The sequence below is a fragment of the Thamnophis sirtalis genome, unplaced genomic scaffold, assembly GCF_051295495.1.
Source record: "Thamnophis sirtalis isolate CommonGarterSnake01/CBP01778 unplaced genomic scaffold, rThaSir2_p1.2 scaffold_2, whole genome shotgun sequence".
In the NCBI taxonomy this organism is placed as follows: domain Eukaryota; kingdom Metazoa; phylum Chordata; class Lepidosauria; order Squamata; family Natricidae; genus Thamnophis; species Thamnophis sirtalis.
In genome coordinates, this window is record NW_028261382.1 from 53,664,535 (window position 1) to 53,681,122 (window position 16,588).

A 16,588-nucleotide genomic window follows, 5' to 3' on the forward strand; every position below is an offset into this window, starting at 1 on the left:
TACTGGTTCAGGTGAATAATGCTACATATTCGCCCGAACCGGTAGTAAAAAAATGCTATATGTTATAGTATGCCTATAAATCAGTGTTTCTCAACCTTGGTGACTTTTAAGTCCTGTGGACTTCAACTCCCAGAATCCCCCAGCCAGCAGCTGGCTGGGGAATTCTGGGAGTTGAAGTCCACAGGACTTAAAGTCGCCAAGGTTGAGAAACACTGCTATAAATGCTTATATTATATAAATGCTTATATTCACTAGAAATCAGGGTTTTTTTACTTTTTAAAAGCATTTTTTTTACTATTGGCAAACCAATACTAAGAAAATAAATGCTAACAAAAGTTTTTTTAAAATTTCAACAATCAGCTGTGCAACAATCAGCTGTGCCACGTGACTTATATTCGCTAGAAAGCAGGAAATCCTGTTTTCTAGCTAATCTAAATTGTGCGGCACAAGTGTTTGCTCCCCTCTACTTACCACTGCAGCCTCAGAAAAGGCTTCTTAGTGCTTGCAGTGCGCCTGCGCATGGAGCATGCATTTGGCGCACAAAGCATGCCTGCGCGCACGAAGCAAACCAGTAGAAGAGCATTTTACCCCTGTTTAAGATATGTGGACTGGAACCCCCAGAATTCCTCAGACAGTAGGTTTTAAGATATATGGACTTCAACTTGTATACAGTGGAGGGTTTCAATTTTTTTTAGAACCTCTTCTATAGGTGTGGCCTGCTTTATAGGAGTGGCTTGCCGGCCATGTGACCGGGTGGGAGTGGATTGCCAGCCATGTGACTGGGTGGGAGTGGCTTGGCAGTCATGTGACTGGGTGGGCATGGCCAACTTGTAAAATGTGGTGAAACTCACTTAACAACGCTCTTGCTTAGCAACCAGAATGTTGGCTCAGAAACTCTGGCAATTGAAGCACGCAACTCTTAAAGCTGTCGAGTTACAAGACCCTTGCACCCTTAACCCTTTAGAAAAAAAACCCCAGGGGTGTTCAAAGTTGACAGCTTTAAGACTTGTGGACTTCAACTCCCAGAATTCCTCCTCCAGTCATGTTGGTTCAGGAACTCTGGCATCGAAGTGTGCAAGTCTTAAAGTTGTCAAGTTACAAGACCCTTGCACCCCTAACCCTTTAGAAAAAAAAACCCCAGGGGTGTTCAAAGTTGACAGCTTTAAGACTTGTGGACTTCAACTCCCAGAATTCCTCCTCTCGCTCTTCATCTTGATGATGGGCGGACAGGCAGGGGGAGGAAGCTGGAACCGGTTCTAAACGGCACTATAGATTTGTGGAACCTCTTCTATAGAAGAGGTTAGAACTGGCAGGAACCCACCCCTGGGCCAATGTTGAAAAATACTACTCTAGGTTGTTCATCAGTAGGAATTCTCCATGCAAGAAATGAAACCTCTTTGTCTGCCTCACCTCTATGTAAATCTCAACAGATGGTTTCCAAAGATGCTTCAAGCCAAGTCCTTCAAAATCATAAATCATTATGATAGTCTCAATTTTTGTCCCCAGCTTAAGAAAAAGGGGGGAAGAGAGAGAGAGAGAGGAGAAAAAAATTAAAAAAAACATTAAACAGAAATAGCAGCAGTCACATGTTTATCCCTGAAGCTTTGAAAAGAATAACACCGTTGGAAGGCACCTCGGAGGTCTTCTAGTCCAACCCCCTGCTCAAGACAAGTGGCTATCTGTTAGAATATTCATGACTGGGAGAGACATGGTTAATAAGGTCAGCCAGTGAATGGGCATAGCAACTAAGTCAGCCAATGGGAGCGTAAACAGATCCGAGTCTGTGCTGAGAATCGAAACTGAAACCTGTCTGTCTGCAACTCTGAACTGGAGCGAAACTGTTCTCTGCCTGTGAACCAGCTGTTGGTATTGTACATTTATTCCTCTGCTATTATGTATGTAAATAAGTTAATGAATCCAGGTGAATCAGTTATCTGTTATCAGTTATCTTAATACTGCCCAGCCTCTTCTCAAAAGCCTCCATTGATGGAGCACCCACAACTTCTCAACAACACAAGTTGTTCCACTGAGCCGAGGTGGCGCAGTGGTTAAATGCAGCACTGCAGGCTACTTCAGCTGACTGCAGTTCTGCAGTTCGGCTGTTCAAATCTCACCGGCTCAGGGTTGACTCAGCCTTCCATCCTTCCGAGGTGGGTGAAATGAGGACCCAGACTGTGGGGGCGATATGCTGACTCTGTAAACCGCTTAGAGAGGGCTGAAAGCCCTATGAAGCGGTATATAAGTCTAACTGCTATTGCTATTGCTATATTAATTGTTCTAACTGTCAGGAAATTCCTCCTTAGTTCTAAGTTGCTTCTCTCCCTGCTTAGTTTCCATCCATCGCTTCTTCTCCTGACTTCAGGTGCTTTGGAGAATAGCTTGACTCCCTCTTCTTTGGGGCAGCCCCTGAGATATCGGAACACTGCTATCATGTCTCCCCTAGTCCCTTGCAGAGATTTTAGGAGGCTTTCAGAGAGCTCCTGGGGGCTGGGGAAGGCAGAAATTAGCGAAAAACAGGCCAGTTTTTTTGCTCAATTTTGCCCGCCAGCCTCCAGGAGCACTCTATAAGCCTCCTAAAGGCTATCCATGCCCTTTTTTGAAAAAAAAAACAGGCCTGTTTTCGCAAGGTTTGCAAAAAAAAAATTTAATTTGCCTCTTCAAAACCTTGGTGCATCTTATACTCCAGTGCGTCTTATACTCCGAAAAATGTGGCCTCTTACCTTCATGGTCTGTTGGTCGCATATCTCCCGCATAAACTCGCAATCCTGAAATTTATTTCTGAGCAGGTCCTGTTTCGAAGCGGAGAAGAGCAACCCTTTAGGATCCAAGGTCCCGATGATCTCGTAGCGAACCGGGCAGCCCTCCCGGTCAAAGCCACAGGTGCCTCCAGCCATGTACTTCCGGATAACCTGCGACGAGAAGCAGATGGCCAGGTGAGACGGGGCAGTCTCCAAGGGATGGACCTAGCCAAACAACGCCGAAAGGCATCTGACTCATAGCCCCTGTCGGAGCCTGAATCGGTGGAGGAAGACGAGCGGGAATGGGAGTAGATGGAGATCAAGGCGGCGGCTTCTTCGGCTTGGGAGGAAAATGGGGAGGAGCAGGCTCAGCCAGGCCAGGGCCTTTCAGGATGGGGAGGGCTTGTAGGCAGGAAGGAAAGAGGGCAGGATGACCAAGAGAGGCTAAGCAGTGAACATGAGAGACAGAGCTCAGGTGATAAGCAAGAACCACCCCTTCCTGATCCGATAGCATGGAGAGTGGAAAGAAGACGAGAACAGCGCAGACTGACCCGACTACTCGGGACGAGAGCACCCTGCCCCTCTTCACAAGGCACACCAGGGCCTTTCAGGATTGGGAGGGCTTGTAGGCAGGGAGGAAGTGGGGCAGGATGCCCAAGAGAGGCTAAGCAGTGAACACGAGAGACAGAGCTCAGGCAAGGAGCAAGGACCACCCCTTCCTGATCCGAGAGCACGGAGAGTGGAGAGAAGGCGAGAACAGCACAGTCTGATCCGACTACTCGCGAGGAAAGCATCCCGCCCCTTTTCACAAGGCACACCTGGGGACTGAGCCTTAAGGAGACGCTGCAGAGAGGGGTATTTGTCAGGAACAAAGGCTAAATTCCTGGAGTGTTGATGTTTGAACTTTCCTGGATTCCTTGCATTCTTTCTGGATTTCTTGCTTTGCAACTCTAGTGCCAGTGGTGGGTTTCAAAAATTGTTCGAACCTACTCTGTGGGTGTGGCCTCCTTTGTGGGCTTGCTGCCCATGTGACCAGATGGGAGTGGCTTGCCGCCCATGTGACCGGATATGAAGATGCCGACGACACTTGTCAGAACCACCTTAAATCACCTCCCACACAGCCCTGGCGTGCATAAGAATAGGATGTCAACTTGTTTTTCAAAAGGCATCTTTGGTTTGCGTTAAAACCACACACGCCATGTTCTGATTGCGCCACAAACGCAGTAGTCATCCTTACCTTCCACAGAGGCACTGAGTTTTATAAATATGAGCATGATAGTGTAGAAATAATCATATCCAAGGACCAGTGGTGGGTTTCAAAAAATGTTTGGAACCTCTTCTGTAGGTGTGGCCTGCTTTCCGGGTCCACTGGTGGAACCTCTTCTAACCGGTTCGGTAGATTTGACGAACCGGTTCTACCGAATAGTTGCGAACTAGTAGGAACCCACCTCTGGTGCTCACAGTGTTGGGCTGGTTTATTTGCAGCCAGAGGCTGCTTGAGGGGTGTGTATGTGTGTGTGTGAGAGAGAGATCACTTTGCTCTGGGACTTGCCAGGAACGTGGGAGCATTTGGGGAAATGTGGCAAAATAAAGGCGTGGTTTGAACTGCCAGCTGCCCACGGTTATCTCTATGCCGTGCCCCCAGGTCATCACACACACTCTTTGAGGCGACCAGCATGGCACACCACGGAAGCCGAGAGAGATGGGGGAGAGAGAGCATACCATTCTCGGGAGGACCTGAGAGACTCACCTCTGGGGCTTTCCATTCCTTAATGTGGTCAGAATCCATATACTTGCGCACCTGAGCATGCTGTTCCCAGGAAACAAGAGAGAACAAGCAAAACGGTGAGAATGAATGTGTGAGTTATAACAGGAAAAAAAGTGACTGATAACTATTTTCCACATCACCATTGCAGCATCTTCCTGGCCACAGGATGGAAATTTGGACGCTTGGCAACTGGGTCATATTTATGACGGTGGCAGTAACCCGGGGGGAGTCATGTGATCTATTCTATTCTATTTCTATTTATTAAATTTATAGGCCGCCCAATCCCGGAGGATTCCGGGCAGCTTACAGAAATAAAAATAATAGAGAAAAGATTAAAAGCAAATAAAACACAGCAGATTAAAAGAAACACAACATGCACCCAATCTAAGTGGGGCTGGACCTCAATCAAGAGGTCAACAGCCCCAGGCCTGCCGGAATAGCCAGGTTTTGATAGCTTTTCGGAAGGCCATGAGAGTGGGTAGGGTCCGTATCTCTGGGGGTAGCTCATTCCATAGGGCCGGAGCAGCAACAGAGAAGGCCCTGCTCCGAGGCGTCGCCAGCCGACATTGTCCAGCTGACGGCACCTGGAGAAGGCCCATCCTGTGCGATCTTATCAGTCTTAGGGAGGTGTACGGCAGAAGACGGTCTCGTAGATATCCGGGTCCTAGGCCATGTAGGGCTTTAAAGGTGACAACCAGCACCTTGAATCATGCTCGGAGACCAATAGGAAGCCAGTGCAGCTCGCGGAGAATAGGTGTAGTGTGGGTGTACCTTGGTACACCCAGTATCGCTCGCGCGGCTGCATTCTGGACTAATTGTAGTCTCCGAACACTTTTCAGGGGCAGCCCTCTCCCCTTCTGAGAAACTAAATTTCTTTTACTAAGGATACTGGTTGCGGTAAAGTCAAGCCAGCTTTGAAATTTCCCGTGCTCACTAAATAGAAAAACGAGGGGTGTTAGAATATTCATGACTGGGAGAGACATGGTAACATCGTCAGCCAATGGGAGCTTAAACAGATCTGAATCGGTGCCGGGAATCGAAACTGAAGCTACTCTGCCTGCGCTGAACTCTGAAACGAAACTAACGGTTCTCTCCTGCTTGTGTTCGGCTTGTCACTTCTACCACGTCGAAAGAATCTACTATTGGTATTGTACATTTATTCATCTGTTATTACGTATATAAAGAAGTTAATGAATCCAGCTGAATCAGTCATTTGTGGGTGCTTTCTGGATTTCATTTTTCTGCAACAAACTCTAACACGGTGTAGGCCTGGCCTATAACCAGTCTGTTTCCATCCAACTGGAGCTCTTAATATGTTTTGAGAACTCTGAGATGTTTAGAGAGCCGAGGTGGCGCAGTGGTTAGAGTGCAGCACTGCAGGCTACTTCAGCTGACTGCAGTTCTGCAGTTCGGCGGTTCAAATCTCACCAGCTCAAGGTTGACTCAGCCTTCCATCCTTCTGAGGTGGGTAAAATGAGGACCCGGATTGTTGTTGGGGGCGATATGCTGACTCTGTAAACCGCTTAGAGAGGGCTGAAAGCCCTATGAAGCGGTATAGAAGTCTAACCGCTATTGCTATTGAGGTTAATCCAGTGGTGGGTTTCAAAAATTGTTGGAACCTACTCTGTGGGTGTGGCCTTCTTTGTGGGAGTGGCTTGCCACCCATGTGACTGGATAGGAGTGGCTTGCCGCCCATGTGACCGGATATGAAATTATGAATTAGTACTTAGGTTGGTCCAAGTAGCTATTCAGAAACTCTGGCATTGAAGCATGCAAGTCTTAAAGCTGTCAAGTTACAAGATCCTTGCACCCCTAACCCTTTAGGGGGAAAAAAACCCAGGGGTGTTCAAAGTTGACAGCTTTAAGACTTGTGGACTTCAACTCCCAGAATTCCTCCTCTAGTCACGTTGGCTCAGGAACTCTGGCATTGAAGCACGCAAGTCTTAAAGCTGTCAAGTTACAAGATCCTTGCCAGTGGTGGGTTTCAAAAAAATTTGGAACCTCTTCTGTAGGTGTGGCCTGCTTTCCGAGTCCACTGGTGGAACCTCTTCTAACCGGTTCGGTAGATTTGACGAACCGGTTCTACCGAATAGGTGCGAACTGGTAGGAACCCACCTCTGGGTTAATCCCTATATCTTTCAGGGTGCCTGGCCAACAAGACCAGCTGCTCTGGTTCTTATCACTTGTCATTCCCCGTCTCCTGATTTCCTATCACGTACACACAAAGCTTTCTTGACCTTCCATCCTTCCCTGTTTCTTCCCCCGTTCATCCTTCCTTCCCAGCTTTTGATGGCAGGATGCCTCTGAGGTGCCAAGGCAAACCAGGAAGAGCCGACACCACGTCAAGTCACTTGCAGACTAGTTAGCAACTCGACTCGTGTTGCAAACGTCCTAAGTGTCGGGTTTCCGAAAGACGCCCTAACGCCCTAATTAACTGACGAGCCTCGAGCCAAGTTTCGAAAGAAATCTAGTCATTTATTAGGAACAACATCTCGGCACTGCCCGTGGAGAGTCGGATCTGACCTCAGTTAAATTATGGCTGAACGTTACCTCCGTTTCTCCCCTCAGTCTGTGTCATAAATCACATTCGCCAACGAGGTGCTGCAGAAGGCTGTAAAATTGTACGCCTCACAAACCTGCTGTAGTAATCGAAGGTATGTGCGGAATTCTCTCCCCCCTTTCCTCCAATGTCAACTCGATAGCAGACATGGAAGTGCTTTGCGAGTTGACCTTAAGCTTGGTTAGAGGATAATTCTAACGCAGGAGGCGATGCCAACCTGCTTGCTTAGTTCATAGTTCAATGTATTGCGATGTGGCGTGGAATGAAGTCTGGATTCCCAGAAGGGAGGGGCTGCATTCAGCCAAAGTTTAGATAATTTGAGTGGGAGGAAGAGAGGTAAGACAGCACCTCCCTTGGAGTTCTCAGACAGGATATTTTACAGTGCAAGGACTTTGACAAGATTTCTAGCTAAAGTGAGGAACAAGGAAGATTTTTAATACAGGCTTCCGAAGAATCCCAGTCTATCTTTCTTGGTTTTTGGAGACTGGCATGCATGGACCAAAAAAGGATAGTCTACATAAACAGTAACAAAGTTGGAAGGGACCTTGGAGGTCATCTAGTCCAACCCCCTGCTCAAGCACCCGTACTAGGGATTCGAACTGCCGAACTGCCGACCTTTCTGATCGACAAGCTCAGCGTCTTAGGCACTGAGTCACCGCGTCCCTATTAGGAATAGGAACAGGTTGAATATGGCTTGGTGGGAGTGGCAGGGGAAGGATACTGCAAAATCTCCATTCCCTCCCCACTCTGGGGCCAGCCAGAGGTGGTATTTGCCGGTTCTCCGAACTACTCAAAATTTCCGCTACCGGTTCTCCGGAACCTGCCAGAACCTGCTGGATTTCACCCCTGATCCCACCACTGTCCCATGTGTATGCGAAACTAAGCCAAGCAATTCGTTTCTTACCTTCCTGACCATGGCTTCCGACTTCTCCAGATCGAAACACCTGGCTGAAAGAAGAGCACGGTGGTTAGGAATAAAATATCGCCCTGGGCCATCCTGGGTGGGAATCCTTTGACGCAGCCATTGTTGTGAGAGTTCACACACCCCCTTTGAGTAGGGAGGGTTCTTCCATCGATCGAGGACAACAGCTCGTTTTGAATCCACACCCAAGAGCATTTTTTTTTACGTGCTTTCGAACTGCTCGGTTGGCAGAAGCTGGGACAAGTCACGGGAGCTCACTCGGTTATGCGGCGCTGGGGATTCGAACCACCGAACTGCCGACCTTTCTGATCGACAAGCTCAGCGCCTTAGGCACTGAGCCACCGCGTCCCTATTAGGAATAGGAACATCTTGAATATCTGAATATTAAATATGGATTCAGATTAAATATGAATACCTGAATATAAAACGGAATTTAATTCCGTTTCCATTGTTCCTCACCTCAGCCGACACAGGGTAACCTTATAGAAGCTACTCTCCGGGCACGGAAAATACAACCCCTTTCCTACAAACACGCTGCAAATGTGTTTCTTACCTCGGAGCCATTTCAACAGGTAGTAGTCATCCTGTTCCGGGAGATCTGGTAAGATATCTTGAATATTTTCACGGAACTGTAGAAAAGGGAGAGGGGGAAATGAGTGTGTGGCTACCTGTCGATCTCCGGATACGCTTCAAGGTGCTACTTGCCACCTATAAAGCCCTTCATGGTAGTGGATCTGGGTACTTGAGAGACCGCCTACTGCCGATCACCTCCGCGCGACCCATTAGATCCCATCGTTTAGGCCTCCTCCGAGTTCCATCCGCTGGCCAATGCCGACTGGCCACCACGCGGAGGAGAGCCTTCTCGGTGGTAGCCCCGACCCAATGGAACAATCTCCCCATGGAGCTTCGTACCCTCACCACCCTCCAGACCTTCCGCACAGCTCTTAGAATCTGGCTATCCCGTCAGGCCTGGGGCTAAAGATTGTGTCCCGCCCGAATGGTATGAATGTTGCGTTTTAATTATGTACCGTCTATTTGTAAAAGTCTGTTTCCCCCTTCCTTTTTGATTGTGAGCCGCCCTGAGTCCCCCCAGGGAAAAGGGCGGCATACAAATAAACACAAATTCAAATTCAAATTCAAATTTACATTCGCATTGCAACCTCTCGCTTCTTGCTCAAGCCAGGGAAAGTTTTCATGGAAATCAGTGAGAGTAAAACAGTGGTTAGATTTACCTGGCTTCCCTCCCTTCCTTCGAAGGCGTATCTTTCGTTTATAAATCACAGTGGAGGGAAAGTTAAAGAAAAGGGCCAGAAACTGGGAAGTTGGGAAGCGAAAGGCATATTTTCCAAATGGAGGGACTTGAACTCCCGGGAGCCTTGGTTAGAATGCAATATTGCAGATTAACTCTGCCAGCTGCCAGCAGTTCAATTCTCAACCGTCTCAAGTTTGACTCAGCCTTTTATCCCCCCGAGGTCGGTAAAACGAGGAGCCAGATTCTTGGGGGGGGAATATGCTGACTCTGTAAACCACTTAAGAGAGGGCTGCGAAGCACTGCGAAGCGGTATATAAGTCTGTTGCTATTGCCCTCCCTCTCTCCCTCCCAGTGGCTAGAATGCAGTATTGCAAGCTAACTCTGCCGACTGCCAGGAGTTCAATCCTGACCGCCTCAAGGTTGACTCACCCTTCTAGCCTTCTGTAAAACGGGGACCCAGATTGTTGGGGGGCAAGAGGCTGACTCTGTAAACCACTTAAGAGAGGGCTGGAAAGCACTGCGAAGCGGTATATAAATCTAGGTGCTATTGCTATCGCCCGCTGATTGTCCAGAGTCACCCACTGTCTTGCCTAAGACGGGAGTAGAACTCACCGTCTTGTGGTTACTCACTTTTGCTACCCAAACCAGTGGCCTACTGGAGCCGAGGTGGCGCAGTGGTTAAATGCAGCACTGCAGGCTACTTCAGCTGACTGCAGTTCTGCAGTTCGGCTGTTCAAATCTCACCAGCTCAGGGTTGACTCAGCCTTCCATCCTTCCGAGGTGGATGAAATGAGGACCCAGACTGTGGGGGTGATATGCTGACTCTGTAAAACCGCTTAGAGAGGGCTGAAAGCCCTATGAAGCGGTATATAAGTCTAACTGCTATTGCTATTGCTATTGGACGCTGGAGTCGTGAAGAAATATAAGCATGGGCGAACCCCTCCTTCGTGAATTGAAGCCGCACGTGTGAATGCAGCCCAGGGATTGTGCCATGGGAGTGACCCGGGCTATCAAAATACACTTGATCCGATTTAATCACACCCCCGGTTGCTATGGAAAACACCTCCCATTCAGGCGAGGTTATTCCAGTTCATTCCCTCTTGGCTTCATCTTATCATAGCAAATCTTTTACAGGGTCAGAATCTTCTGGATGGAGGCAAACGTGATTACACCGCGACGTTATTACCACTCTCCCACATCTCTTCTAGTGCCCGCTTATTACGAACGCATTACACATTAAGAAGGGCGTGTCTGAATGCCAGCAGGAACAAATTGGTTGCCAATTAAAAAAAAACAACAATCAGGTCAAGAGAAACGGTTTGGAAGCACCAATTAACACCGTGAAGTCTTAGTATCACTTTACAAGGCCTTGGTTAAGCCACGCGTGGAATGCGGCAACCAGTTTTGGTCGCCACGTGGTAGAAAAGATGTGGAGACTCTAGAAAGAGTGCAGAGAAGAGCAACCAGGATTAAAACACACGATGAACGGTTGCAGGAACTGGGCATGGTTAGTCTAGGGAAGAGAAGGACCAGGAGAGACAGGAGAGCAGTCTTCCAATATTTGAGGGGCTGCCACGGAGAGGAGGAAAGGAGTCAAGCTATTCTCCAAAGCACCTGAAGGCCAGACAAGGAATAGGATGGAAACTGATCAAAGAGAGATTCAACCTGGAAATAAGGAGGAATTTCTTGACGGTGAGAACAATCAACCCATGGAGCAGAAGTTGTGGGAGCTTCATCCCTGGAGGCTTTCAAGAAGAGACTGGACTGTCATCTGTCAGAAATGTTGTAGGGTCTCCTGCTTGGGTGGGGGGTTGGACTAGATGACCTCCAACGTCCCTTCCAACTCTGTTAATCTGAATCTATCTAAGATGATCAAAGGCCTGGAGACTCAAACCTACGATGAACGGTTGCAGGAACTGGGCATGGCTGGTCTAGTGAAGAGAAGGACCAGGGGAGACAGGATAGCAGTCTTCCAATATTTGAGGGGCTGCCACAGAGAGGAGGGGGGGGTCAAGCTATTTTCCAAAGCACCTTTGAAGGCCAGACAAGGAAGAATGGATGGAAACTGACCAAGGAGAGATTCAACCAAGAACTAAAGAGAAATTTCCTAAGAGTGAGAACAATTAATCAGTGGAACTCCCTGCCTCCAGAACTTGTGAATGCTCCAACACTGGAAGTTTTAAAGAAGATGTTGGATAACCATTCGTCTGAAGTGGTGTAGGGTTTTCCTGCTTAAGCAGGGAGTTGGACTAGAAGACCTCGAAAGTCCCTTCCAACTCTGTTACTCTATATTCCTAAAAAGAAGTAGCTTTTTTCTTTAAATACACTTTTTAATTTTGAAAACATGTTGTTGTTTTTTTGCAAAGCAAAGCCTTACAGGGTTTTTTTTTTTTTGAAACTCAGCTACCTCTCCGAGCTGGAAAAATTTTGAAGAGGGGATTTATCCGACTATCCTTTGGCGTTCTTGGTGAAATATCCAATACATTTAATAAATCGTGCAAACCTGAAATGCAGCGAATTCCCTGCTGGTTAAGAAGAGCTGTTGGAAAGGGAGAGACGCAGGCAGAAAAAAAACTGAACCAACTCAGCAGAAATCGTTTTGCAAAGGACTCTGAAGGGGACAAAGGTTGCAACAGCCCAGAATCGTCCTTTCTAATCAGAAAAGGTTGAATGGAAAAGGGGTCAATAACCTGGATTAAATTCTTGACACAAACACGAAGAATGTAATCCACATTTCTGCCTTGCTCGTGGAGTCAGGCAAACGAGAAAGTTATACCTGGACGTCTCTTTTCCTTCTAGAAGCCATGCATAAAATAGGGGAAATAAAAGAATGCATTTTTAATATATATCTATATCTTTATCTATATATCTATATATCTATATATCTATATCTATCTACCTATCTATCTATCTACCATCTCTATCTGTCTGTCTGTCTGTCTGCCTGTCTGGCTACCTACCTACCTATTTATCTATCTACCATCTCTATCTATCTATCTATCTATCTATCTATCTATCTATATCATCTATCTATCTATCTATCATCTATCATCTATCATCTATCATCTATCATCTATCATCTATCATCTATTATCTATCTCTATCTATCATCCATCCATCCATCCATTTATCTATCTATATCTATCATCTATCTATCATCTATATCTATCTATCTATCTATCTATCTATCTATCTCTATCTATCTATCATCTATCTATCTATCTATCTATCTATCTATCTATCTATCTATTTATCTATCTATCTATCTATATCATCTATCTATCTATCTATCTATCTATCTATCATCTATCTCTATCTATCATCTATCTATCTATCTATCTATCTATCTATCTATCTATCTATCTATCTATCTATCATCTATCTATCTATCATCTATCATCTATCATCTATCTATCATCCATCTATCTATCTATCTATCTATCTATCTATCTATCTATCTATCTATCTATCTATCTATCTATCTATCTATCTTTATTGTGGGATTTCCATATACAAACAGACAAAATACTGGCGCATAATACACCAGACATCACACTGGTTGAGAAAAATAAGGTCACAATCATAGACATCGCAATACCAGGTGATAGCAGGGTCGCTGAGAAGGAACATGAAAAAATCGCAAGATACCAGGACTTAAAAATCGAAATTCAACGATTATGGCACAAACCAGCAGTGATAATTCCAGTGGTAATTGGCACACTGGGTGCTATTCCAAAAGCACTGGAATTACATTTAAAACAGTTGAAAATTGACAAAATCACCATCAGTCAAATGCAAAAAGCCGCACGGCTTGGATCTGCACGCATATTATGAAAATATGTTACAAAATCCTAGGCCCCTGGGTGGGGCCCGACTAGTAACCAATGCCAAATCCGGCAAAACAACTGGCCGCTGTGATACAATTGTATTATAATAATAATAATGATGATGATGATAGAAGAAGAAGAAGAAGAAGAAGAAGAAGAAGAAGAAGAAGAAGAAGAAGAAGAAGAAGTAGTAGTAGTAGTAGTAGTAGTAGTAGTAGTAGTAGTAGTAGTAGTAGTAGTAGTAGTAGTAATGGAAGGAAACTAATCAAAGAGAGAAGCACCCTGGAATTAAGGGAGAAACTTCCTAATAGTGAGAACAATTAACCAGTGGAACAGCTTGCCACCAGAAGTTGTGGAAGTTTAAGAAGGGACTGGACAGTCCCTTGTCTGAGATTGTATAGGTTCTCCTGCTTCAGCAGGGGGCTGGACTAGAAGACCTCCAAGGTCCCTTCCAGCTCTATTCTCTTCTAGTCCTTGACTTACAACTCTTTGAAGGTATATTGCCAGATCAGGGAACCTAAATCACACAGGCTAATACTACTTGTGGGGAGGTGTGGTTTTCAAGTCCCAGGAGAGCTCACTTTCTCTGGCCTGTTGCCCGGGGAACCGCATTCCCTGGGCAGGGATGCCAATTCCTGAAGGGCAGGTACCTGGGACCAAATGGAGGGTGATACACCTGTACAGGCCGTTCTCAACTTACAGCTATCTAAAATGGTATAGGTTCTTCTGCTTGAGCAGGGGGCTGGACTAGAAGACCTCCAAGGCCCCTTCCAGCTCTATTCCTGTTCTATTCTGTTCTGTTCTATTCTATTCTATTCTAATCTAATCTACATTCTTAAATAATTCTTAAATTCTTATTCTATTCTACTCTATTTTATTCTATTCTACTCTATTCCAAATTGTTATTCTCTTCTGTTCTTCATTCTTCGGGATTGGGCGGCCTATAAATAAACTTAAACTATTCTATTCTATTCTATTCTATTCTAAATTCTTAAATAATTCTTAAATTCTCATTCTATTCTATTCTATACTCTATTCCAAATTCTTATTCTATTCTGTTCTTCATTCTATTCTATTCTAAATTCTGAAATAATTCTTAAATAATTCTTAAATAATTCTTAAATGATTCTTAAATAATTCTTAAATTCTTATTCTATTCTACTCTATTTTATTCTATTCTACTCTATTCCAAATTGTTATTCTCTTCTGTTCTTCATTCTTCGGGATTGGGCGGCCTATAAATAAACTTAAACTTAAACTATTCTATTCTAAATTCTTAAATAATTCTTAAATTCTCATTCTATTCTATTCTATTCTGTATTCCAAATTCTTATTCTATTCTGTTCTTCATTCTATTCTATTCTAAATTCTGAAATAATTCTGAAATAATTCTTAAATGATTCTGAAATAATTCTTAAATTCTTATTCTATTCTGTTCTGTTCTACTCTATTCCAAATTCTTATTCTATTCTAAATTATTATTCTATTCTGTTCTTCTTCATTCTATTCTATTCTATTCTATTCTAAATTCTTAAATAATTCTGAAATAATTCTTAAAAATTCTTAAATTCTTATTCTATTCTATTCTACTCTATTCTAAATTCTTATTCTATTCTAAATTATTATTCTATTCTGTTCTTCTTCATTCTATTCTATTTTATTCTATTCTATTCTAAATTCTTAAATAATTCTGAAATAATTCTTAAAAATTCTTAAATTCTTATTCTATTCTATTCTACTCTATTCTAAATTCTTAAATAATTCTTAAATTCTCATTCTATTCTGTTCTATTCTACTCTACTCCAAATTTTTATTCTATTCTAAATTCTTATTCTATTCTGTTCTTCTTCATTATATTCTATTCTATTCTATTCTATTTTATTCTATTCTATTCTAAATTCTTAAATAATTCTTAAAAATTCTTAAATTCTTATTCTGTTCTATTCTACTTACTCTATTCTACTCTATTCTAAATTCTTATTCTATCCTATCCTACCCTATTCTATTAACCATTGTGGCCTGTGTCCCCCGGTCTTAGCGCTTAGTGAGTAAGCTGAATCCAGTTCCGGGGCTTTAGAGCAAATCTCATTGTAATTCCTTCAAATATGAAAGCTGAGAGTCCGGTGCCACGCAAGAGCTTCGATTCTTATCGCCTTAGCATCAAGACGGATGGATCAGCCTGCTGGGACACCCTTAAACAGGCAGGCAAGATCTTCTTAAAAATACACCCATAAGGTTAGATTTCCCAGAAATCACATAACAGCTATATTCAGACTGAAAGAGTCACACGTGTTCCCTAAATAAATCTTTTTTAAAAAAATAAAAAATAAAAACCTCCAGTAGCCTAAAAGGACCCAGGATTTTCTAAAGGAAAAGAATGTTTAATTCAAAGGGAAGTTCGCACTGCGCTGCACACAGAATATAGTCTCCATCCTGCCTTATGCATGATTAAATGAAGCATGTACAAGGATGAGCATGTTCCTGCAAAGGTGTGTGTGTGTGTGTGTGTATGTGTGTGTGTAATCTTTTGTAACCAGACACAATGTCTTCCTCTATTGGCTAAAAAATAAAGGCCCCTTTGGAGAGATTTGGAGAGAATCCAAGCAAAGATACTCATCAAACTTTATCATTGTAAAAATCTAGTGGCTAAACTGGTGAAGAGAAAGACCAGGGGAGACATGATAGCATCTTCCAATATTTGAGGGGCTGCCACAGAGAAGAGGGATGTCAAACTATTCTCCAAAGCACCCAAAGGCCAGAGAAGGAAGAATGGATGGAAGCTGAGAGATTCAACCTGGAAATAAGGAGAATTTTTCTAACAGGGAGAACAATCAACCCATGGAACAGAAGTTGTGGGAGCGTCATCACTGGAGGCTTTCAAGAAGAGACTGGACTGTCATCTGTCAGAAATGGTGTAGGGTCTCCTGCTTGGGCAGAGGGGGTTAGACTAGATGACCTGGAAGGTCCCTTCCAACTGTTATAATCTGAATCTATCTAAGATGATCAAAGGCCTGGAGACTAAAACATGAAGAACGGTTGCAGGAACTGGGCATAATTGGTCTAGTGAAGAGAAGGGCCAGGGGAGACATGAGACCAGTCTTCCAATATTTGAGGGGCTGCCACAGAGAGAAGGGGGGTCAAACTATTCTCCAAAGCCCCCGAAGGCCAGACAAGGAAGAATGGATGGAAACTGAACAAGGAGAGATTCAACCTGGAAATAAGGAGGAATTTTCTGACAGTGAGAACCATCAACCCATGGAACAGAAGTTGCCTTCAGAAGTTGTGGGAGCTTCATCCCTGGAGGCTCTCAAGAAGAGACTGGACTGCCATCTGTCAGAAATGGTGCAGGGTCTCCTGCCTGAACAGGGGGTTGGACTAGAAGACCTCCAAGGTCCCTTCCAACTCTGTTAATCAGTAATCTCTTATATATCTCTCGAAGTGAGGCCGCTTCGTTGTGCAAAATCAATTCCACCCCAACATTGGAGACGTGGAAAAAACGGTGCTTGTTCACGGTGTAGATC

The 16,588-nt window shown here is 44.4% G+C and overlaps 1 protein-coding gene across 2 annotated transcripts in view; it reads right to left on the minus strand.

Moving 5' to 3' along the window:
* SEC14L2 (SEC14 like lipid binding 2) overlaps window positions 1-16,588 on the minus strand; it is a 30,190-nt gene that overhangs the window by 10,474 nt on the left and 3,128 nt on the right. For both annotated transcript variants that reach the window (XM_087705568.1, XM_087705567.1), the window contains exons 2-6: window positions 8,542-8,617; window positions 7,971-8,014; window positions 4,489-4,548; window positions 2,721-2,909; window positions 1,411-1,506 (exon numbers count right to left, since the gene is read on the minus strand). In XM_087705568.1, coding sequence (XP_087561694.1) covers window positions 1,411-1,506; window positions 2,721-2,909; window positions 4,489-4,548; window positions 7,971-7,982 — 357 coding nt within the window. In that variant the 5' untranslated portion in view covers window positions 7,983-8,014; window positions 8,542-8,617. The remainder of the gene's footprint in view (window positions 1-1,410; window positions 1,507-2,720; window positions 2,910-4,488; window positions 4,549-7,970; window positions 8,015-8,541; window positions 8,618-16,588) is intronic.